Source organism: Chaetomium globosum, genomic scaffold (genome assembly GCF_000143365.1).
Source record: "Chaetomium globosum CBS 148.51 scaffold_1 genomic scaffold, whole genome shotgun sequence".
NCBI lineage: Eukaryota > Fungi > Ascomycota > Sordariomycetes > Sordariales > Chaetomiaceae > Chaetomium > Chaetomium globosum.
The window spans coordinates 2414127-2436768 of NT_165976.1; the positions used below are offsets into that span (position 1 = coordinate 2414127).

Genomic DNA, 22642 nt, shown 5'->3' on the forward strand with positions numbered 1-22642 from the left:
GCAATTCGGTTCGAGTAGACACGGAAGGTAGTGAACCCAGCCAGCAGGGATGGCCGCCACCTTCATCCATGGCCTGGGAGCGCGTTTTGCAGCCACCATGGGCGCTTTCAGCGAAGGGAGTGTAGTTCATGCCCACAAGCTTACCGCTGCTGCCCGAAACCAGGACCCGGGACAGGCGGACGGAGACGGGGTAGGGGTCTCAGTATCAACCAGGGGGCTCGGGCCTTTGGGCTCCTCCGGGGCCGGAAGTGGGAGCAGGAGCGAGGGGTGGGCTCAGGGGTTCTGCGAGGTGAACGGGCAGTAGACAACCACGTTGGTCTCGGTGACGGTGGTAACGACGGCCGGGGCGGTGTAAGTACCAGGGCAGTAGGTCTCCACGACGGGGACGACGACCGGTGGTGACAGCTGGGCACGACAGTGGTGATCGGGGCGATCGTGTAAGGTGCCGGCCGAGGGGCAGACGAAGGTGGTGGTCTTGATGACGCTGGTGACAACGCCATCCTGAGTCTCGGTGGTGGCAACCGGGCAGACAACCGTGGTGGCGGTCTCGACGACGGTGGTAACACCGCCGAGGGTGTGGGTGCCGCTGGGGACCTCGGTGGGGGTGCCGCCGCAGACGGTGGTGGTCTCCGTCACCACGATGGTCGTCGCGGGGAAGGTGTAGGTGCCAGGGGTTGGGCAGGTCTGGGGGATCGGGGTCGGCACAGTGATGGGGCCGGTTGTGGTGGGCTCGGGGGCGGGTGCGACCGAGGTGCTCGTGGGAGCAGGAGGGAGAACTGGATGTTTCCGTTAGCACTTCTTGCTATATTGTCGCGCGTTTTCTCCTCTTCGGGGCAACATACGGGTGATTTCACCAGTGATGGTGGAGTAGATAGTGCTGCAACCCGGAGTGCAGACCTCATCAGCGGCCTCGCCCCTCTTCTCAAACAGCGCGTGCGCATGGCGGTGACCATGGGCCCGGCCAGCACTGGCGCCACCGGCGAGGATCGCCGCAGCAGCGGCCACAACAGTTGCCTTCATCTTGAAATCCGAATGCTCCGATTAGAAATAAAGTCGAGTATTTTTTCTTAGTTTGCTTTCCTGGCGTCCTGAATAACGAATGCCCGCTAAAGGAGTGAAGCGGTGGTGTGGAAGGAAAAGTAACGAACGACGAAAGCGCGAATTGGTGCTTTCGGGCGCAACTATATCACCATTGACAATCCGGGGGAAAGGGGGAAGCAGGAAACAAATCGGTGGAAACGGGAGTGAGGGCGGTAATTAGTACGAATGCAGTCGCTGGGGCCTGTTCCTTGGCGCCCTGGGGATTTCGCCCTGAGAATGCAGGGGTCTGCCGAATCAAACTGCGGGCCAGCTCCAACGTTGGCGGTGTGCTGGGGTTGCTGAGTGGTGGAACCCCCTGAGTTCGTATGTGGGTCGCTCATTAGCAGGGTCACTTCGCCAGGAAACGTTGTCGCCTCTGGTCTGGAAAGCACCGAATGGGGCCAGGGCGGATTTCTCGCCGAGGGAGCTCGAGATTCCCACAGCGGCCTGTGCAAACGCTGGCAGCCATCCACGAAGTACACGACTCATGTTGTCAATATTTTCATTCTTCAACTAGGGCCCGGTACCTGCCCGCATCCCCGAAGACCTGGGCCGGTGAGCCTGCGTTAACTAGCGCCATCCGAAGATTGTCAGTTCATCTGATGTGGCATTACAGATTGACAAATTGGGGATGGGAGGGCAGCCATGATCGAAGGGGAGGTTGCAATTCAGTTTCTGGCAAGAGGGAACATGAGACCAACGACATCTGCACACTGTCCAAGCTCCAAATTCGGCAACAAGCGCAGGTGGTCGGAACCGGCAACAAAAAGGTGCGCGGTGAGTGGCTGCTGTGCCGGTGTGGGAAATGAACTAAGCGATATTAGCTAAATTGGTCACTTGCTGGAAGGAGAGCCGCCACTCGCCCGCCCATGCCCGTTTCTCTCGAATATTTTTGGGCTGCTTGGTGTCTTGGGTAGCAGGCAGGTCGTTACCTCGTTCGTACACAGTACAGGTCTACCTACCTAGTACAGAGGGGGGTTTCATTTGCCGTTCGCTGCCCAGGAAACAACAGTGTTTGTTTGCTGTCGCCAATACCACCAATTTTATCCTAGCCGGCTTGCCTGAAGAGGCCAAGCAACAATTCCGGCCAACGGCAACCGGAGATGCAACGAAAGTCGGAAACGCAGGCAGGAAATGGATGAGAGGGGTGTGGGGACCTCGTACCTGCAGCAGCTGAGTTGGCTGTGGGCCCAAATTCAGGAACCATGCAAGGAACCGTGCAACGTTGGGACGACCCAGACGCAGAATTGAGAACCAGACCACGCACCCCCCAGTTTCTTGCAGAAGAAGATTCGAGAGAAGTGGACTCTCTAAACGCAATGCGGCAATCCGCACCACGAAATGTCGGCAGTGGGAAATGTCTGCCACAACGCTAAAACGCTGATCATCATCCAGAGAGGTGGTTGCATCTGCTCGCGTCAGTCAATGCACAGATCGAGAGGCGGATCGAGACGGTGCAGATCATTGACGAGAATCGGCCCCCTTTTTGGATACGATAGTCGAGCCAGGGAGTGTGGTCCAGGCCCAGCAAGGCCCAGCAAGGCCCAGCAAGGCTCAGAGTTTCGAGCTCGGCAGAAATGGTTGTCAAGCTGCCACACGGGAGGAATAACCTAAATGGTAAAAAACTGATAGACAAGGGTTAGGGTTTGCATGCACTCTTCGAATCACCTGAGGGCGCGTTTTAGTGGGGCAGTCGGAACTTGCAACGCGCACCGAGAAATTTTCAGGGTCATTGGTTAACGGCGTATTCCGTCTTTGGTGGTCCGTCTCTGCACAACCGCAAGGTCCTTACCTTACATACGCTACCTACCACCCTCGGTAGGGGCCGAGATTGACGATGATGATGCGACGCAGCAGCCAGAACTATGTCTGTTGGAGGTGTCTCTCTCTGAGGCCAGCAGAGAGAGCACTTCTTCCGCGGCGGACTCCTTCATCGGCGACGGCAGCATTTTCGGCTTTGGCAGCAACGCCGTCCCGAAGAGCACCAGTTCTACTCCGACATGTCCCCCACCCCCCCCCGCTCGGACCGGCTTCAGTCCCGGTCCGTGTCCACCGAATCTCCGGCCCCCGAAACGAAGTCTGAGACAGAAACGGCCTCCGGTTCCATTGACGATGCGATGCTTGACTGGGCAGGCCAGGTCAAAGCCCTCTACTCGTCTTCCGAGCCGAACAACATTCGGGAGTACCTGAGGATATGGGACGCCCAAAACCCGGGTCGCCCTACGGTTATTCCCAGCGACGAACCCACCGATGGCAGAGTCGGCAATGTCTTGACCAAGAACCGGGGCGAAATGAAGTTTAGCGTGGATGTGCCTACCCCGGACGACGAGGCCACAAGGCTGCACTTTGACGCCGACGACATGGTCGACTTGAGCCAGAGGGGCTCTGTTCTTAACGCAGGAGATCTTGTCGAGGTCAGCTCAACGACGTGGGGGCTCCGCCTCTTGGCTGTTTGCTTGGGTCTCTTCGAAGGCCACTACCATTTCTACACCAGCAATGGCAAGTGGTTCACAAGCCAGACCATCCGCACCGGCTTCGTCGTCAAGAACTTCATAGATGACCCCGCCGATCTGCGCGCTGTTGTGGATGCCCTTCCCTCGCTGTCGCCCTCCGCCATGGAGCTTAACGAGCTCCACGTCCTCAAAACCGGTCCCTCTCGCGATGTTGCGGCCCCGCTGATCCACAAGATGCACAAGTTTCATATCGCCTCGCGCGAGATTAGCCAGACCTATGTCGAGAGGCTCAGTCGCGTCCCTAAGTCGTTTGGAGAAAAGGAGAGGATACTCAGCCTGCGAGAGATTGCCAACGCTCTGCTTCCTGCCAACCTCAAGCGGAACAAGGGGGTCTTTCCCCCGGAGGCCATGTACGCCGTCTATTCTGCCATTGAGGCCAAAGAGGTCTCCCTCCGCCCTCTAGACCGAGGCGCCCGACATCACGAATCCTACATGTTTGCCCTCCAGTCGGCCAAAGTGCAGCAGAACGTCGCCCAAATCGAGCAACTGGTTCGTGGTTATTACGAACATATTAGTGGCCAGAGCGAAAAGGTCAAAGGCCGTTCCGCCTCAACCTTCTCCGAGTTCAGCGCTTTTCTGGAGCAGGCTCGCGACATGATTGATCAGGTTCGGAAAGATCGTGAGTGGTCGCCACATGGTATGATAGGGCCGTCGAATAAGCGCGGTCCGGGTCCGTCTGCGCGAGATATCCCCGCCTGGACGGAAACCAGTCTCGCCGTCATCGAATTTATAGAGCATTGGGCGGCATCGGGCGGGTTCCGTACTGGCTCGCGTTACGACTGGATTGGGCCCTCTATCCTGCGGGCTATTCGCCGCTATGACGACGCAATCCTCGACAATACTACCGGTTGGACCTTTCTGCAGGAAATAGGTTGGATTCCACCATGGGACGTCAGCGCCCGCCATCTTCTGCGCCTTCCGGAGCAAAAACTCGACCGACACATTGGTCTTCTGCCGGACACGAAATCCAAAGCCGCAGTTGCCGAGCTTGGTCCAGACCTCCTCGCTGAGCTTCGGCAGGATTTCGCTCGCTTGACCGTTTACTGCATAGACTCGGCCGACACACTCGACGTTGACGACGGAATCTCACTGGAGCCCGTGGGCAACGGGGAGTATTGGATCCATATCCACGTCGCTGATCCAGCTTCACGCATCCCCCCAAGCCATGAGCTTGCCAAGCAGGGGGCGTTGAAGGCACAGACCAGTTATCTGGCCGGCTTTTGCCAACGCATGCTCGACCGGGACGACGTCCGAGACACTTTTTCACTCGGCCCCAACCAGTCTACCCTCACCTTCAGTGCCCGAGTCGACGATACGGGCCGCATACTTGATAGCAAGGTGACACCCGGAATTATGCGAGATGTCGTCTACATCACCCCCGAGGACGTGTCCTCAGTGGTAGGTGATGCTGGTGCGTCAGCTTTGCGCCCAGATGTTCTCGAAGTCGGGCCACGTCCGGCAAAGGATACTCCCCCGGTGAGGAGGATGACCACCCCCAAGGAATTGTCAAGCGAGCAAACGAACGAACTCATGACGTTATCGAAACTGGCCCAGGCTATTCATCGCGTTCGCCTCGACAATGGAGCCACCCCCGCTTTCCTACCCAAGCCCAAAGCCTCGGTCTCCTTAGATGGCGTTGCTCGAGGAGCAACCAACGGAAACTCGGCATTCTACGGCGGGGACCCGTACATTCGTGTCGAATACAGCGGCCAGGGCAGCCCTCTGGTCAGCAGCCTGATGCAGCTAGCCGGCGAAATTGGCGCTCGGTGGTGCTACGAGCGGGAAATCCCCATCCCCTACCGCACGCAGCTGCTGGCTGGCCAGAACTCAGAAGAGTTGAGGACGTTCACCCGGGATGTCTTCTACCCCCAGCTGATGGCTGGTAAGAACCCGCCAGCCGAAGAGTGGAATAAGCTGCGCAGCCTCGTGGGTGGCTACGACATCTCAACCACCCCGGCTCCCAACCCGGCAATGGGCTTGGATCTCTACACCAAAGTAACCTCCCCGCTCCGCCGCTATCCCGATCTGCTCGTGCACTGGCAGATCGAGGCCGCTCTACGGGAAGAGCACCGCCTCGGCAAGTCTCTCGCCGCCAGAAAATTCGGGGCCGACAGCACCGTCAACGAGGTCACCGCTCCGCCGGCCGGCGATAAGACATCAAAGAAGGAAGCCCTCGCCTTCCTTCCCTTCTCCAAAAAACAGCTCGACGAGAGCGTGCTGCCGCGCCTGCGCCTCCGCGAGCGCCACGGCAAGCTGATCGACAACGTCGAAGGCAATAACCAGTGGATCCTGCAGGCGCTGGTGCGCGCGTGGCGCTTTGGCGAGAGCAGCTCGCCCGCGTCGTCGCCGCTGCCCAAGACGTTCCGCTTTACCGTCTCGGATATCAGCGCCAGCCGCGTCATTAGGGGGGCGATTGACTGGTTCGACCAGTCGGCTGTCGTGGAGCTGGGGGGGCTGGGGGGCGTCGCGAGGATCAGCGAGGTGAAGCCGGGGGATATGTTCGAGGTGGAGCTGGCGGATGTGAATGTGCATGCGAACAAAATCTATGTGAGGCTTTTGAAGAGGATCTAGAGGTGCATATCTTTGGATAGAACTGGGGTGGGCATAAAAATTTGAGGGGCCGTGCTTGGGACGGCTCCCCGGGGCCTGAGGGCAAAATTGACTGCGCTGTACATGTACGATGGAAACGAGACATAAAATTGGGACTGAGCGGCCCCTGTACGATTAGAAGGGGAATGTGTAGAATAGAGAGCGCATATACGAGTAATGAATTCCAGATCTCACGTTCACTAGACGGAAACAAAAAAAAATCCATGGCAAAGAGCGAGGTGCGGCCAACGAAGCACACTGGTATCATTTCAACAAGCAACCCAACACGTAACCACCGTGAGTGAAGAGCACTCGCTAGCTACAGACAGCCCAACCCGTAAACAAAAATGCCGTTTTCAAACAACGGACCGCCCCTCCTCACATACCCTTAACCTGTGCCTACACACCCCCACTCCTTTTTAGATTTCACAACCCCGCCAACACGCCCTGCACACCCGCACTAGAGGCATCCTCACGCTTCTGCACAAAGGCCTTAAAATCCGCCTTACCCAGACGCTTCCCGCCCCCCGCGCCGGCGGAGGAGCCGGCGGCCAGGTTGCGGGAGCGCTCCTTGAGGGCCTCGGGCCCGATGATGAACAGGTAGCCGACCTCGGTGAGGAGCTCGAGGGTCTGCTCGACCTCCTTGGGGAGGGGCCAGTCCTTGACGGTGGAGACATACTTGGCGATGTCCTTGGTGACCATGAGGCCGCCGGTGGCGTTGACCTGGAACTTTTTGAAGTGCTCAAACAGGAGGCGGTGCACGGCCAGGGCGAGCTCCGACGAGAATATCTCGAGGTTGTGGCCGTCGACGGCCTGGCGCGCGGATAGCGCGACCTTGGAGGCGAGGAAGGTGGATATCGCCTGGCAGGTGGGGGTTTGCAGCGCCTCGACGACCCCTTCGAGGTCGTTGTCCTTGGGGCGGAAGTCGGCTTTCTTTTGCTGCGCGAGAAGCTTGGTGGTCCAGTTGACGGCGACGTCTAGGGTGGACTTGATGACGGCGTTGGCTTTGCGCTCGGTGGCTTCGATGGCCATCTTGGACTGCGCTTCCATGCTGCGGCGGACTGTGGTGTTGGCCTCGGCGAGGCGGATCAGGACGGTGGTAATGAAGCGGGACATGAGGTTGGTGATGGTTACGGCCGGGCGGAGGTTGGGCAGGTAGGAGAGATCGGGTTCGTTTTTGGCGTTTTCTTGGGAGGTGGCCTGGTCGAGGGCCGCGTCGAGGGCGGTTTCGACATAAACCTGGCCCATGGTTGTGAGGAGCAGGTTGAGGAGAACGTTGACGTCCTTGGGTGTCTCGCTGGCTGAGCCCATCTCGAGGGTGCGGCGGACGCTCTCGGCGAGCCACCCGATCATGCGCTTCGCGTAGGCGACGCTAAGGATACCGTCCTGCTCAGACACCTCGATGTCGTTCTTGTTGCTGCTGTTGTCTTGAACGCCGGCGACGCGAAGCATGATTCGCTTCTGAGTAGGCGTGAGATCGGACGAGTCTAAGCGTTCCATGTAGGCGTCCTTGGCCGATGCAATGAGTTGTGTACCCTGTTGGGCAATGGCAGCCATAAACCCCGTTGGTGTCTTCTTCCGCCTCGAGTGGTAGATGGTAAACTTGAAAAGTAGGGAGTTGTACATTTCTTCCAGGCTCCGCCGCTCGCGGTCGATGTACGAGTTGCCGATTAGGTACGGGACAAACAACTCTTCTAATTGCTGGTCCAGGGTCTGAGATATTTGTGCAGAACAAGGCTCGGGATGCTCGGTCAGGCCGTGGGTTTTGAGGTCCTCGACTAGGGCGCTGATATAAGCGCGCGATGAGTGCAACGACCGAAGGAAAGCCAGACTCGAGATGGTGGTCGCCTTGTCCAGAACCATTTCTAACCTCTGCTGGATGGACTGCTGAAAGACGCGCTGGATGAACTTGATCAAAACGGTTTCGTAGTATGGGAACGCCCTCTTAATGATGAAGGACTCTTCCTGCATAACGATCTTGACCTCGTCAACCAGCGACTGCAGACTGGGTTCAACGCCCGGCGGGTCCGAGTCGGGGTCGGCAAGCTGATCCCACGTCTCCCCGTCGGTAGTGACTTCGTCTGTGATGAGCTGGTCCCGGTCAATGAAGAACTGGTGCTGGTTGACAAAAGCAGCGATGACGCTGGCACCACCATTAAAGTCGTGGAGCACCCTTGCGCACTCCATCATATCGTCAAAGTTCTGACGGCGGTAGCTGTTGTTGAACTGTTTGAGCAGATCCTGTTCCAACAACTCCGAGAACTTCTCAAGGGCTTCCCTCGTGTTGTGACGCCGGTTCGTCCCTGTGACACCGTTGGTCACGCCGTTCCCCCGAAACCCGTTGGTCGACTGGCCCCACGATGCCAGGTCGAGACGCTGGCTAATGCGCATTAGCTGGCGCGCAATAACAGCGCACCGCACCTTGTTCTCGGCGCCACCCTGCCGTTGTATTTCCTCGAGCGACGTCAGCTGGCCCGTCTCCATCACCTCCATCCAGCATTGGATCAAGAAGTTGGCGTCCTGCGCTTTCCTCCTTTTCCTGTCGAGTTCCTCAAGTTTCTCGCCGATCTGCACGGCAATATTCCCTCCCCCATCTGCGCGGCTGTTCCCATTGGTGGTCGTGCTCGGATTATTGAGGGTTAAGTCCAGGGCCTCGAATTGGTCCATGGACTGGTCGAGTTTGCGACCGAGGGTTTCGAGGGTCTGGTCATGTTGGATCTCGGCACGGCGAACTTGCGAGAGAAGTTCCGACTCCTTTTCTTGAAGCTCCTCCGAGAGTGCACTTAACCGCCCCAGAGCGTCTGCAGACAGGAACGTTAGACAACACAGGTTCAACCCGGCCACAAGACAATCGGGCCGCAGAGCAGGAGAAGGTTGGGGGGTTCTCACTCTCGAACCCCCTAATCAACGGTTTTGGGTCGAAGGCATGATGCGCCGGACCGGATCGGCGGCTCGCGGGGATAGCAGCCTCAGCGAGCGAGTCGACAAAATCGCCGACGATGAAGTCCTTGTTGGAGAAGTCGTCGAGGGTGAAGCTGGGTCCCTGAGGGAAGAGGGGCCTCGAAGCGCTGGACCCGTCGCGTTCCATGGCCGCACCTGTTGTCGTCACCTCTGCTGGGCGTGCATGGGGGGTCGCTCTCGTTCGCGTGTAGTCTATGAATGTTGCGTCGGAATGTTGAACCTCAGACAACAGTTGTGGACACTGGAAGTGCTGTTTCGTGATGGCTCTCGGGACTCGGTGCCGTGCTGCTGTGAGCGGCGGGCAGGGGTCTCGCAACCGCGGGGATGTTAGTGGTCCTTACCAGCGAGTCCAGTGGGGAGCACAGTGTCATTTTGGCCGGAGATCCAGCCACATGCCGTCATTCCCTGAATTCTTAGGCTTGGCTGCGGATTTTGATACGGTAAATACGCCCAAGTCAGCACCAAGCACATGACAACAGGGGTATCAAAGGCCTGTAATACGACAATGTTCACAGCTTGCCTTTTCACTGCCTCCCAGTGACGCGGCGATGCGAAGAAGCCAGCTCTTGCAATGCCGAGCGCTGCAGTTCCAGCTTGTTTTAATTATTAAGTTGTGAGGATCAGACTATATCAACCCTTTTCCCCATCTCACTTCTATTTTTTGTCGTTGGTGGTCGACATCCAACCGAGCACTTCGTCCCCTGTCTTTACCTCCCTCCAATCTCTCGCCAGCTCCAAGACGAAGAAACACACAAGGCAACAACCTAGCTCCAAGCGCAAGCCAGAACACCAACACCAGGCCGATAGTATGCCCTTCGCCTCAGAGCTCGAGGCCTACAGGCGTGATGAGCGTCTAGGCCACAAGCTCTTGACGCCCGAGGAGAGGCTACGGCTAATCAGGGTACGTACAATCACATGGCCTCAAAATCCAAAAACGCAGATCCCGAATTCTTCTAATACCTACCTCTGCTTAATGACAGCCCTACCTCCCTTCGCCACCGTCGCGTTCCAGATCGAGATCACGAACCGAATCGAACGCTTCGAAAACACGAGACGAACAAAAGGCTAGGCTCGGCGTCCGACGCTTCCTGCGGCGTCAATACCATGTCCTCGTCTTTACCTTAATTCACATTTTCTTCTCGCTCTACATCCGCATCCGACAGGCTTATCATGCAGTCGCGAACCGGATACACCTGGTCTATTACCACCACCACCGCACTCCCGAGCTGATACGGCGCGACGTTAAGGGGCTCCGCCGGTTACCAAAGCACCTGAGTGTTATCCTGACATTGGAGGATCAGCGACGGAGCGGTGCCGGGCTGGAGAAGTTGATCAACGAGGTGACCAATATCGCGGCATGGTGCGCCAGCGCTGGCATCCCCCAGCTGTCGATATACGAGAAGACGGGTACGTGAAAAGAAAAACCGAGGAAAACGGACCCGAGCGCGCAGCTAACCAGGAGACAGGCATTCTCAAGGGCTATCTCAAAGACACCCACCAGGCAATCTCCCAAGAGATGCACGCCTACTTCGGGCCCAACCACCCCACCGTGAGCCTCGGCGCGCCGCACATCCCCCCTCTCGAGTCGGATGCCCTCCCCGAAGGCAACGACCACCACGGCAGCGGCAGTAGCGACGAGGACGAGGAGCCGAGGAAGCACATCTCGATCGTGCTCATCTCGGCCGAGGACGGGCGGGACTCGATGGTTGACTTGACCAAGACGCTGGCCGAGATGTCGCAACGTAAGAAGCTCAACCCGGCCGACATCACCCCTGAGTTGGTCGACGCCGAGCTCACCGAGAGCGTCATGTCGGAGCCCGACCTGCTCATCCTCTTCAGCCCCCACGTCGAGCTCGCTGGATACCCGCCATGGCAAATCCGCCTCACCGAGATCTTCCACGTCAGGGACAACCAGGGGGTTGGGTACCAGGTGTTTTATAAGGGGTTGCGCAACTTTGCCGAGGCGCAGATGCGGAAGGGGAGATAGTTCTGGGCATGAACTGCGGGTGTCAAGGGATTTTAGAGGAGATTGAAGTTTTGAGGCGTTGTCTGTGTAAGCAAGTGGCTTCCATCCGTATCATAGAGACCGGGGAGTTGTCAGTTTCTTTGTTAATGAATCGGTGTCTTGGTTTTATACGGTTCACCCTCCCTACGCGAACTCACCTTTACCGCAAATAATCAGGATATTACATGGGGGACAGCACGGATATCATTACTTAACTCAATGGCAACAACATGAACAGAGACTCGAACCAGGCACACACCCTATGCACGAACAAGAGGAGACTCGACCTTTGCTTGTATGTAGAGTACTCGCATATGATTGGCTAGTTTCTCTTTTTGGCGGGTCTCGTTCAACTCTGCACTCTTCATAACCCCATCCGCTGGTTCCATTCGCCCACTTTGATAGGTGAGTAACAGGCCCGTCTCAGTCATAGAACACCATCGTGGACTAACATTAGGCAACCATGAGTGAGCCGGGGGAAAACTACGAGGTGGACGGGGATATGATCGTTTTCCGTTGCCCTATCGTCCGCACAGGCACAGCGGTCCTCAACCGCGCCCTCTTTAACAAGTCGGTGCCCATCGCTGCCGCCGCTCTAAGGGACAACAGGCTCATCAACAAATACCGAAAACCGTTTGAAGCCGGCAAAGAAATCTTACATGCCGACAAGTTATCTCCCATCGCTTCTCATCCAGACAAGGAACTGGCCAAGCAGGGGCGCAAGTGTCTGCTCCTGAACCCTAGCGTTAAGCCCGAAGGTTCGATCTCCAGACATTTTCTCGAAATATTGGGACGAAAGACAAGAGTGCTGACTTTCTCGTTTCCACAGCTCCCGACACTTGGGGTCCGGTGCTCAAAGATGGTGTCGAAAAGGAGGACTTGACTGTTATTCCTTATGAGCTTCGGCTCGACTACAACTACTGGGGTTACCGTAAGAATGGACACCAACCAAACCCCGCCCACGCTTTCATATTTACTTTGTTTACTAAATTCAACCTGCCACTAGGAGACGTAATGACCTCGATCTTGCCGGAAGAGCTTCACGACGAGGTCCCTTCAGGCTTCAATATCGCTGGCCATGTTGGTAAGCCGCCCGTCTCCCCTTACGGTAGCATACCGACAGTCACTAACAAACCCAGCACATCTCAACCTACGGGAAAACTATCTGCCCTACAAACACATAGTAGCCGAGATTATTCTCGACAAGAACCCCCAAATTAAGACCGTCATCAATAAGGTCGACAACGTTGGGTCCGAGTCCGAGTTCAGGACGTTCCAGTACGAAGTCCTGGCCGGCCCGGACGACTTGAACGTGCAGGTCAGCGAGAGCGACTGCGTTTTCGAGTTCGATTACTCCAAGGTCTACTGGAATAGCAAGCTGGAGTCCGAGCACCGCCGTCTCATCAACATGTTCCGCCCGGGCGAGGTTGTCTGCGATGTGATGGCCGGCATCGGGCCCTTCGCCGTGCCCGCCGGCAAGAAGCGAGTGTTTGTCTGGGCCAACGACAAGAATCCCGAGAGCGTCAAGAGTCTCGAGGCTGCCATCAAGAAAAACAAGGTCAGTCCTTTTCCTACTCACTCACTTTACCTTCAACAACAATAACTCACAACCACCACCAGGTATCACCTTTCGTGCGCCCCTTCTGCGAAGACGGCCGCACCTTCATTCACCAAGCCGCGGACTCGGTCCTCGAAGCCTCACAAAAAGGCGAATGCGCCGTACTCACCGTCAAGGTAAAACCGCCACCCGCAACAACATCGACACCGACCCCGTCGGCCAACTCCTCCGAGTCCACCGACCCCTCCGGTCCCCGCCCCCGCACCCGCCCAGCGACACAAGAGGAGCGCGTACCCATCCCGCCAACCATCTCCCACTTCGTCATGAACCTCCCCGCGACAGCCATCGAGTTCCTGTCGAGCTACCGCGGCGTGTACGCGGGGCGCGAGGCACTCTTCGCCGCCGCCGCACCAACTTCCACTACCACCACCACCACCACCACCACTCCTGCGTTACCCCCCCTCCCCATGATCCACGTCCACGGCTTCTCCGTCAAAGCCACCGACGAGACGCCCGCGCTCGACATGTGCGCGCGCATCTCGCGCGAGCTGGGCTTCGCCGTCCGGCCGCTTGTTGTTGCTGCTGATGGTGGTGATGCCGTCACCACCGCGGCGACAACGCCGGCAGAAGTCCTGGATAAGGCCGGCGAGGAAGGCTTGGTCTACGTGCATCGCGTGCGGGACGTGGCGCCCGCGAAGAGCATGTACTGTGCGAGTTTTCGGCTGCCGAGGGAGGTTGCTTTCGCGCCGCGGAGGTAGGTTAAGGTTCCATTGGAAGGGAGGAAGGGGGGATGGATGGGTGCAGAGGGCTTGCTTGTTTGGGTATGCGAGTCGGTCGGTGGCTTTGGTGGCTTGGTGGTGATGACACCTGCCGTTCCTTGTGACTGATCGTTTATGAGACGGTCGCAAGGAATGGGCGTGGTATCCGCGGACTGGCCCGGTCGCTCCGATTCCACCGTGTATGCATGAAGGAACCGCCTGGATAACTGCAAAGAATCAATTGGCTCTGCAATGGCCTTTTCATTCCCTGGTCAGAACCGTGGATGAGAAGTCTATGACGAGCAACAGGCTTAGGATGAAAGCACCAAGAACCAGTGACAGCCCGCATGCTATCGTGGTTGCCCACCTACCGCATGGCTTGCATAAGTGTATGTATGCGTATGTATGTATGTGTCACAACGGTCGATTGTCCCAGCTTCGGTGTATGAATGGCAGCCGCCACGGCTGGGGTTGCCATAGCATGCATGGGGTGGTGTTCGTTGAGGGCTATTTAATCCGCGACGGGGTTTACGAAAGCTGCATCTGACATTGCCCACAAGGCCGATGATGTGACACCACTTGGCGCGCTCTACATACACAGTAAGGTGCCGCTCGATCCCACCGGGGATTTCTGACCCGCAGACTACATTGAATTCTTGCTTGAAAGTTTCAGCTATCAGTGAGCAGGAGGCGGGACCCGTCGGATGCGGGCACGGCTGGCAGCCTCTGCTTATCCGATCCATGTCGAGATGTAACATCAAGTTCCCGATCATCGAGATATCAACGATTCGCGCACCAGGGGATACCGCAGATACCGTTGTGTCTGTGCCGTTTCGTTATCAAGGTGGAAGCGGCCGGAGAACCCCTGGCTATCACCAGCCAGTGCCGAGACAACACAACGGGTTCCAGGCCTGGTCGAGCTTGGGATGGGTAACACAAGAAGCGCGTTGGGGAGGTGGGGAGGGTGAAGTTGATGTTGTGTGCGTACTTCGTAGTGCTATGGGTGTATTGGTTCGACCTATGGTACCGCTCACCGGTAAGTCGCGCCTCGGTCCGAAGGAGGGGCGATGTATCCTCGGTCAGCGCACTCAAAACCCAGATTGCGACAACACGTCGTTGATTGCCTGCCTGTATTGGAGGGCTCAAGGCAAACACTTGTTATGGGGCCAGCAGCGCTGTGATGGCACCTTTGACGATGCGGATGGCGGCACGTATGTATATATATTCATGCTGGCAGAAAAAGCGACGACGCGTCCGCTACCATGTGTTCGACTTCGACGGAGATGCGAGGCGCAACGGGGGATAAAGATATCGAAACCGGAAGGGACGGCGATATCCAACTTTACTAGCGCACGACTTTTCGAGCGATAACAACCTTGACCATAACAAGGAGACTCGCATTCAAGCTAAGAGGCGGGTACCTCGACCTGCAGCCGCGGGACAACGGTGTTATGCGGGCAAAACTGGGCACAGACATGCCATGTTCTGACTTGCATCAGCGTGGAGTGTTCCTAGCTGGTGATTTGCTGCTTTAGTGCCCACATTGCTTGGGTGTAAGGGGAGTAAACAAGACTTTGTTTAAATAGACAGGCGCGCAGCAGGTGGGATTTCGCCGGATCCCGAGAAGGTGTGCTTTGCATGGTCCTATGCCGACATTTGCAACATGCTGGCTTCAACAAGAGCATGTCGCCACCAGCAGAAGGCCAACCAAGGCCGAGACAGGAGAAGCTCCATAGTCAGCTGGAGATCGGCGGTTCTCGTGCTGCAGTGACATCGGCAAGTCAACAAGATCGATCTGGAACGTCTCTGGGGTCCATATTGCCCAGTGCCAAATCCTGCTGACCCGCTTTTGCTGCCGAGACTCCGGGGCTGGTGATATTGGGGATCGAACTGGAGGAGACGCGGCCTTGGTTCACCGGTTCTGTACACAGTAGTGTGTGTGCATACTGTGCATTGGTGAAGGAGAGTAAGTCCATGTACACTGGGACGTACTGTGTCGCCGGTAGGTGCTTGGTCTTCAAGCACCGGAAACGGGCCGCCCGAGACTCTTTGACGGTGGAACTAACCGTCAGGCACACCGCGAATTGTACCTGTCCTACGGATAAAAACGGTAAGCAAAGCCGACGGTCGGAGTGATCAATAGGGATGCCCGATCGATATCATCCTTACTCTCTTTGAGCTGGGAGTGTAACCATGCCGAACTGCTGTGTTGTTGTCTTCACGGGTGAGGTGGAGGGTATATAAGCGCAGATATCAGCCTCTCGATACTCGGTATGTGGTATTCGAAAAGAGTCCCCGGACAAGGTACTGTAACTACCCTTCCAATTCCAGTTTTGAAGAGTTTGATGACATTCCTTTGTACGAATAACAGAAATCAACAACGAAACCAGGGCTTGAAGATTAAGCGGGGCGGGCAACCAGGGAGTTCATTGCGATTTTGGCCGCTTGGCCGCTCATTCCGTCGGGGCACCGTGCGAGGGTCCTCAAGAGGAGGCGAAAACCTCTTCCATTGTTGGTGGTCCTGCTTCATCCGAGTGAAGCCTGTGCGGGACGCCCGAACCTTTGCTGCGATTCGGAAGGAAAGGGTGGAGATGACAGGGATATGTCTTTTTCGGGAATTGAGCTTCTGGCAAATCATTTTGCGAGTAAGAGAAACCTGACGGATTCGAGGCCTGTGAGAGAGCCGCAAGTGGGTTGCAAATGCAAGAATTCCATCATTTTGGCCGCGCTGCTTGAGATCGAGGGCCGAGACGTCCGACGCTTTCCAATATATGCCAATGCAGTGTGTGCCGCAAGAGAGGGAAGAAAAGGTTGAGGAATTCGCACCGGTACTAAACAAAGCATTTGTCGTCGGCATCGCTGAAAAGTGGGCACAGATTTAGATCATTCCAGAAGGGCGCAGCCAAGGCACCATTGTTTCGGCTATCTCACCGTCTTGACGGCGTGTTCGTTGCACACGGGCAGAAAACCTCGACTCGGTGCGCTCAGGGCTCGGGGCGCGGTGACTGATTTGGGTCGGATCATGGGGAAAATCCCCGCCATGGAATCAATCCATGCCTTGTGCTGGCTGGAAACGTCAGGTTGCTGCTCCCATGTCGGGGTTCGCTCTTGCCAGATCCATGGTTTGACTCAACCCGAGAGGACGCGAGCCAAGCATAATGGCCAGAACGGGTCACACGCTCAGTGTGGAGCGCGTCGCCGAGGCCGGGTTCCATCTCCATGCATTCCAGCCGGAACCATTCCCCTCCTTTGCCCTCTGTTGCTGTGTCGTTCCTGTCCGGTTCATCTTGCCCTTGCCCCAGACCCCGGTGGCCCACTGCAGCACCTGTGACCTGGGCTGGATGTCCCCAAGGCCCGCCCTGGACCACCTGCAAATTCTCGGCACCGGGGTCGCACAGCACCCCAACCTGACCACGGGTTTTGCCAACATCCATCCAATCCACATCCTCTTTTTGTCGCTCCCCATCCTCGCACGCAACCAAGCGCAGAGAGGGCGCTCCATGGACATCTCTTTCAAAGTGTCCATCCGATGTACCAACAGGGATCTTCCCTCCGCATCATTCCCAGGCTCTCGGGGCACCTTTTTGTCATGACCAGCAGATGATGGCTCGGGCGTTGCATCTTCCTTCTCCATCCGCAAACACGCAAAACCATCAAGAATTCTCTTTCCAATAACCTACTCAATCTGCCCACCCGAGGTCCGGAAAGCATCTAGCAAACACCAACTTGTTACTATTCATTACACCTCGACACCACTAGATACACCCAACTGTAAGTCTATCTCAAATTCGCCCCCATTTTGTTTACCCTTTTGCGTGGTCGGTCACGTTGCTCCTCGCCCCGTCAGCCTCGTGTTTTCTCCCCTTAGCCATAACCCAATCGAACGGCCTCACCGGGGGACAAGTGACTGCCGGTTTGGCTGAACGAATGAGGGCATTCGTGTCGCATCTCGCTTCGCTGCACTCCACAGAGTTAGGTGGGCGTTCTGGGCGTGGCAGATCATGTCAATCCACCGTTCGCCATACGCCCACCAGAGTATCACACGCTCTTGCACTCTCTTCCCGTCACCTGGTTGATAAGGCGTAGGCGCCCGACCGGAACCCCCATCTGAACCCCCAAATTCACACCCCCGTTTGGACATCAACGCCCCCCCCCCGCGGCACGCATCCCACGTTTTGGCACATCAGCCAACAGGAGCCGAGGACTTGGGAGCTCACCAGGAACCTTCGTCCCGTTTGAGCTGCACGAGATGCCTCGACTCTGAAAAGCCGGGGTACTTACCCGCACACCGGCCCTTGCGCAATCCCCCCCTCCCTCTTGAGCACTACCACGGCGAGGTGCACACTGAGGATATATTCTACCTTGCTGTTTCCTGGCCTATTCTGCTACCCTTTCGTCGCTTTTGCCCTGCCCCTCTTTTTCCTGTCCCCGTCGGGTCATCTGCGTTTCATGCGCCTTGTTTCGCTCAGCTCTAAACCATCCATAGTTCTCTGCAGTCCGCTCGCCTTAGAAATTCGATTCTGTCAACGCGACTTTGACCGAACATTAAGAAACCGAACCAACAAGGCACCTTTGTCCCTCCCGGACACGCCATCAGCCAGCGAACGGCTGTCTCTACCAGCGAAGAAAAAGGAAAACAGAGAAAGAACCAAAGCAATATTGTCCTCACAACCCAGGCACATCCCTTTATCACGATCAAACCTGGACTATCGTGCCACGACTTATGACGGATTCTCTCGGATCCGCATGTCGGAGAAGGATTGAAAGCTGGTCTGGACAAGCCGTCCACTGATAGCCGGGGTTTCTTTTTTCAGAATGGCCGTGGTTCTCACAACAGAGGACGACAGCTACTTCTCGCCGTCCTTGCGCCGTTCCCATTCACAACCAAAATTTGGGACGAAACATTCGAGTTCTCGCACATCATCATCAACTTCCCGACTCAGCGATTTGTATACCCAATGTTCCCCGGGGTCGACAATTTCCTCGACACCATCCTCCCCGCCGGCCACCAATACCGAGTCCGCATACCTATCCGATTCGTCGACACCGGCCACCAACTTCTCCTTGGCCTCCGATTGCGACGAGCCCTCTGCGACACCAGACGAAGTCTTTCTCCAGCAATGCAATGACGGGGGCTACTTTAGCCGACTGGGGAATCAAGAACCTCCGTCGAGCCCGCGGGTCGGCGACTCGGACGCTTCTTCAATAGAAGGATACGACGAATCGGCCGTAACGTCGAGACCCGGTAGCCCAGACTGCCACGAGAGGGCTGAGGATGACATCGCAGTACGGGCGCAGCCTTCCCGGCATGTCGACTATCTATCCCATGACTGGCGGGAGGAGGATATCTGGTCGTCATGGAAGCTGATCGTGTCAAGGAGAGGCGACTACAACAACTCTGCACGGCTGGAGAACGCGTCTTGGAGGACCTGGATGAAGGCCAAGAATAACCTGGACACGGTCTCGGCTGAGACTCTGAATTGGTAGGCAGATATCCTTCTGTTCCTTTCCGTGTGTATTTGTTAACCCTCCCCAGGCTTAAAGACTATGACGTAACCTGGCTTTACGGGCCATTACAGACGGGTACCTCCACCCTGAACCACACATCGACGAACTCCACCAGCGCTAGGCTGTCTAAGTCGAACTCATTCATCAACAAGAAGCCCATCTTGAAGAAGAGAAGCATGTCGGAAATCATGCTCCAGAGGTCCCTTTCGACTTCTTCTCTGGTGAAACAGGCGGCCGCAGCGGTGCAGGCCCAGCAAAAGGGGGGGTTGAAGAGGATAGGCAGGCGCCCGGGCATCGAGCGGGCCAACACGGACTACATCACCTTCCCTTTTTCATCGCGCGGGTTGAGCCACGACGGCACCAGCCTGTTCCCTTCGACCAGGTCTTCTGGGGTCGTTTCTCCCAATGGAGGGCGGAAGCATATCCATTTCAACGAACGGGTTTCCCAGTGCATCGCTGTCGAAATCAAGGGCGACGACGAGGATGATGACCTCGATACGGGCCGCTATCAATACGATAGCGACTCAGATGACGGAGCCATCATGATGAAACGGACACAACCCAAGAAGAGGCGGCCGGTGCTGAGGAAAACGAAGAGCCACAACAACGGTGGCGAGAGCAAGACGATCGCCATGCTCCCCTCAACCACACTAAAGTACCGAGAGGACACTCCCAACCCGGTAGACACGGCCATGAGGCATAGCACCAGCGGCGGCCTGAGAAGCCCAATATTGTCGCCGTCGTCATCCCAGGAAACCCTGCGGCCGGCCAAAAAGTCGGGGAAGCTTTTCTTCGAGGGGGATGAAGACGACGACGACGATGATGACGAGGACGACGACAAGGTAGAAAAGATCAACATTCGACCCGGCGCGTTTTCATCTCTGCGGTACAATGAAGGCATTTCCAATTTGCGCCGGTCGGTATCCACAGCCAGCCTCTCGGTCGAGCCGACCGGCATGCATAGGACTCCATCGGGGATGTTCATGCCGACCGAGGCGCCAGTGTCTGGACCCCCGGACGATGGCATGATCGGTCGATTCATTAACACGGTAAATACGGCCCGGGACATTGCCCACGTCATCTGGAATGTGGGGTGGAAGAGATGATTGTGACGAGACCTCGTGTTGTTAACCAACGTTGTTTTTTTCCAGGGGGAGGCTGCTTTCAGTACCAATCGACTACGGCGCAATTCGAGGAGTTTTCAAGGGTTGTACGATTAAAAAGACGAAAAGGCGTAGGCGTTCTGGACCACGAGGCTGCGACACGAGCGGACCCGTTCACGTCACCCTCGGCTCGACGAGGCCGGCCTGTATCGCTATTTGCAGGCGCGGCTCGAGGCCCAGTTACGCGGTTTATCACGACAGGAAACATGCATCGTTCGGGGTGTTTGAGCAGGTCTGCTTTTACAGGTGCCGGGTTTTGTTCTTCCGGTTTCTGGCTGCTATTTCGGAGCACGTCGCCATGGGGTTTACGCGGAGGGTTCGATTTGTTTTATTTGCGGTCTGAGGCTAAAGCAATACCCACCGGCTACTTTTGATTTTGGGGTTGATTTTCTCATTAGGTGATGGTTTCCATCACTGCAGAGGATCAGCTTGTCTCCGGCCGCAATAGTAGTCGTCTAGGCGGCCGGTGATGACTCTGTCCTGGTGTCATGGCGTATTAAAAAGGAAATAAGGAAAAATCTATCACAAAGGCCGTGTGTGCCTCAGGAGCAACCATGAGATGGAGGCTAGTTACTTGCTAATGGCGGTTTATCAACACGAGCTGAAGTGAACCTTGACTACTCTAGGTACCTAACTATTAGGTACATACCCAGCTTTTCGTACTTGGTCACCTGTTCTTGATTACCGCCCAAAATCGAAATCCCTGGGTTTATCAAACCATAACATTCCTCGAGAAACCGCACCCTAGTATAAATGACTGACACCCAAGCCATTCAATATTTATTCTGTGCTCTGGGGACGAAGTTAAGAAAGACAAGAAAAATAAATTAAATAAAAGAGACCGGGTCAAATAAAAAGTAGATTTTGGGCTTCCAAATGGCCTCTTCTCTCATTCCTCTAGTTGGAGGTTTTGTCGAGAACTTCACTTAGGCACAGAGGGTGTCTGGGCTGTTTATTCGCCTCGAGTTGCTCTCGTCCCAGTGCCAAGCTTAATAGGCGTGGGGTGGCATGGGTGACATGAGGGGCTCAAGAAGCTCGGGCCTCCAAGGCCGCCGGGAACGCGTGCATTGGGAGCTGCCTTGAGCTCTCCAGCCTGCCCGCCAACTCCAACTCCAACTTCAAGCCAACCTAAGCCCGCCCATCGCTATCCAGTGCAGACCCGCCCTCTTTCGACGACCGCATCCCACGAAATACACATTAAAAACTCCCGTCACTTTCCGATAGCCACACAAGCAACCGCAAACAAAAGAGAAAATGGATACGCTCGTGGCGCGGTACAGCCGCCCGGCATACCACCAGAATGAGGTCTTCTCGGAGCAGGAGCAGCAAGACCTTAACGATACGGTGCCCAGTCTCAAGTTCGCCATGCCTCCGGTCGCACATGTAGGAGATCCTTAGCCTAAATTTATTTTCATCCCTCCACCGGCTCTCCCTTTGCTGACGGTAATGTTGTAATCCTAGCCCTCGGCCTGGTTGCGCGCCGCAACAGACGACCGCTCGAACCCGTCATGCCCGATCAAGATCGCCCACGGCACAACGACGCTCGCCTTCCGCTTCCAGGGGGGCATCATCGTGGCCACCGACTCGCGCGCCACGGCCGGCAACTGGATCGCCTCACAGACGGTGAAGAAGGTCATTGAGATCAACTCGGACCTGCTCGGCACCATGGCGGGCGGCGCCGCCGACTGTCAGTACTGGCTCGCCTGGCTCGGCATGCAATGCCGGCTGCACGAGCTGCGGCACAAGCGCCGCATCAGCGTCGCCGCCGCGAGCAAGATCCTGGCGAACCTGGTTTACCAGTACAAGGGCATGGGCCTGTCCATGGGGACCATGTGCGCGGGCGTCACCAAGGAGGAGGGCGCCGCGCTCTACTACATCGACTCAGACGGCACACGGTTGGCGGGCGACCTGTTCTGCGTCGGGTCCGGCCAGACGTTCGCCTACGGTGTGCTAGACTCGGAGTACCGGTGGGACCTGACAACCGAGGAGGCCCTCGAGCTGGGCAGCCGTAGTATTCTGGCCGCCACCCACCGTGACGCCTACTCCGGTGGTTTCATCAACCTGTACCATGTCAAGGAGACGGGCTGGGAGAAGCACGGTTTCACCGACACCAACCCGGTATTCTGGAAGACCAAGCTGGAGAAGGGCGAGTTTAGCAACGTCACGAGCAACTTTAACGAATAAATCGGAGGAGTGCATCGCGGCGGGAGAGAGGGGGCGGAGGTCCGGCGACCAAGGAGAGTGGCCCTTTGTGCCGTTGGCTTGGTATTTCACGAACGTCATGGCGTCAAGAACTGGGATCGGAGCTGGATTGATGAGGCGAGCACGGCTTGTAAATGTATAAAAAGAGCATTAAACACGCCTTCCAAGACACATACAAGTTCGGGTGGCCAAGTGCGATCGATGTGTGCGGGACCAGGTGAGTACCAAGCTCACCCTTCGTTCTATTAGTATCATCATGATGGTACAATACTGGTACATGCGTACACAAGGGCAGCCGCGCCGAG

At 56.6% G+C, this 22642-nt stretch overlaps 7 protein-coding genes across 7 annotated transcripts in view; 5 read left to right on the plus strand and 2 right to left on the minus strand.

Moving 5' to 3' along the window:
- CHGG_00789 (uncharacterized protein) overlaps positions 1 to 1020 on the minus strand; it is a gene marked incomplete at both ends in the record, with an annotated part of 1724 nt that extends 704 nt beyond the window's left edge. Inside the window, 2 exons of the mRNA XM_001220009.1 lie at positions 313 to 776; positions 843 to 1020. Of these exons, the coding sequence (XP_001220010.1) occupies positions 313 to 776; positions 843 to 1020 (642 nt within the window). The remainder of the gene's footprint in view (positions 1 to 312; positions 777 to 842) is intronic.
- A 2060-nt stretch (positions 1021 to 3080) lies between these two features.
- Positions 3081 to 6164, plus strand: CHGG_00790 (uncharacterized protein; the record flags this gene model as incomplete). Its single annotated transcript, XM_001220010.1, has 1 exon — positions 3081 to 6164. The coding sequence occupies one exon, from the start codon at positions 3081 to 3083 to the stop codon at positions 6162 to 6164; it is 3084 nt and encodes a 1027-aa protein (XP_001220011.1).
- A 444-nt stretch (positions 6165 to 6608) lies between these two features.
- Positions 6609 to 9270, minus strand: CHGG_00791 (uncharacterized protein; the record flags this gene model as incomplete). The annotated part of the gene is made up of 2 exons (XM_001220011.1): positions 6609 to 8983; positions 9072 to 9270. The coding sequence occupies 2 exons, from the start codon at positions 9268 to 9270 to the stop codon at positions 6609 to 6611; spliced, it is 2574 nt and encodes an 857-aa protein (XP_001220012.1).
- Positions 9271 to 9951: 681 nt separating this feature from the next.
- Positions 9952 to 11130, plus strand: CHGG_00792 (uncharacterized protein; the record flags this gene model as incomplete). Its single annotated transcript, XM_001220012.1, has 3 exons — positions 9952 to 10044; positions 10307 to 10454; positions 10595 to 11130. 3 exons carry the CDS (start codon positions 9952 to 9954, stop codon positions 11128 to 11130), a joined length of 777 nt encoding a protein of 258 aa, XP_001220013.1.
- A 481-nt stretch (positions 11131 to 11611) lies between these two features.
- CHGG_00793 (uncharacterized protein) lies at positions 11612 to 14813 on the plus strand (the record flags this gene model as incomplete). Its single annotated transcript, XM_001220013.1, has 7 exons — positions 11612 to 11906; positions 11978 to 12232; positions 12333 to 12706; positions 12769 to 13460; positions 13774 to 13871; positions 14066 to 14444; positions 14702 to 14813. 7 exons carry the CDS (start codon positions 11612 to 11614, stop codon positions 14811 to 14813), a joined length of 2205 nt encoding a protein of 734 aa, XP_001220014.1.
- A 3466-nt stretch (positions 14814 to 18279) lies between these two features.
- On the plus strand, positions 18280 to 20078 carry CHGG_00794 (uncharacterized protein; the record flags this gene model as incomplete). Its single annotated transcript, XM_001220014.1, has 2 exons — positions 18280 to 18947; positions 19001 to 20078. The coding sequence occupies 2 exons, from the start codon at positions 18280 to 18282 to the stop codon at positions 20076 to 20078; spliced, it is 1746 nt and encodes a 581-aa protein (XP_001220015.1).
- Positions 20079 to 21389: 1311 nt separating this feature from the next.
- Positions 21390 to 22319, plus strand: CHGG_00795 (uncharacterized protein; the record flags this gene model as incomplete). Its single annotated transcript, XM_001220015.1, has 2 exons — positions 21390 to 21518; positions 21597 to 22319. The coding sequence occupies 2 exons, from the start codon at positions 21390 to 21392 to the stop codon at positions 22317 to 22319; spliced, it is 852 nt and encodes a 283-aa protein (XP_001220016.1).
- Positions 22320 to 22642: the final 323 nt, after the last annotated feature.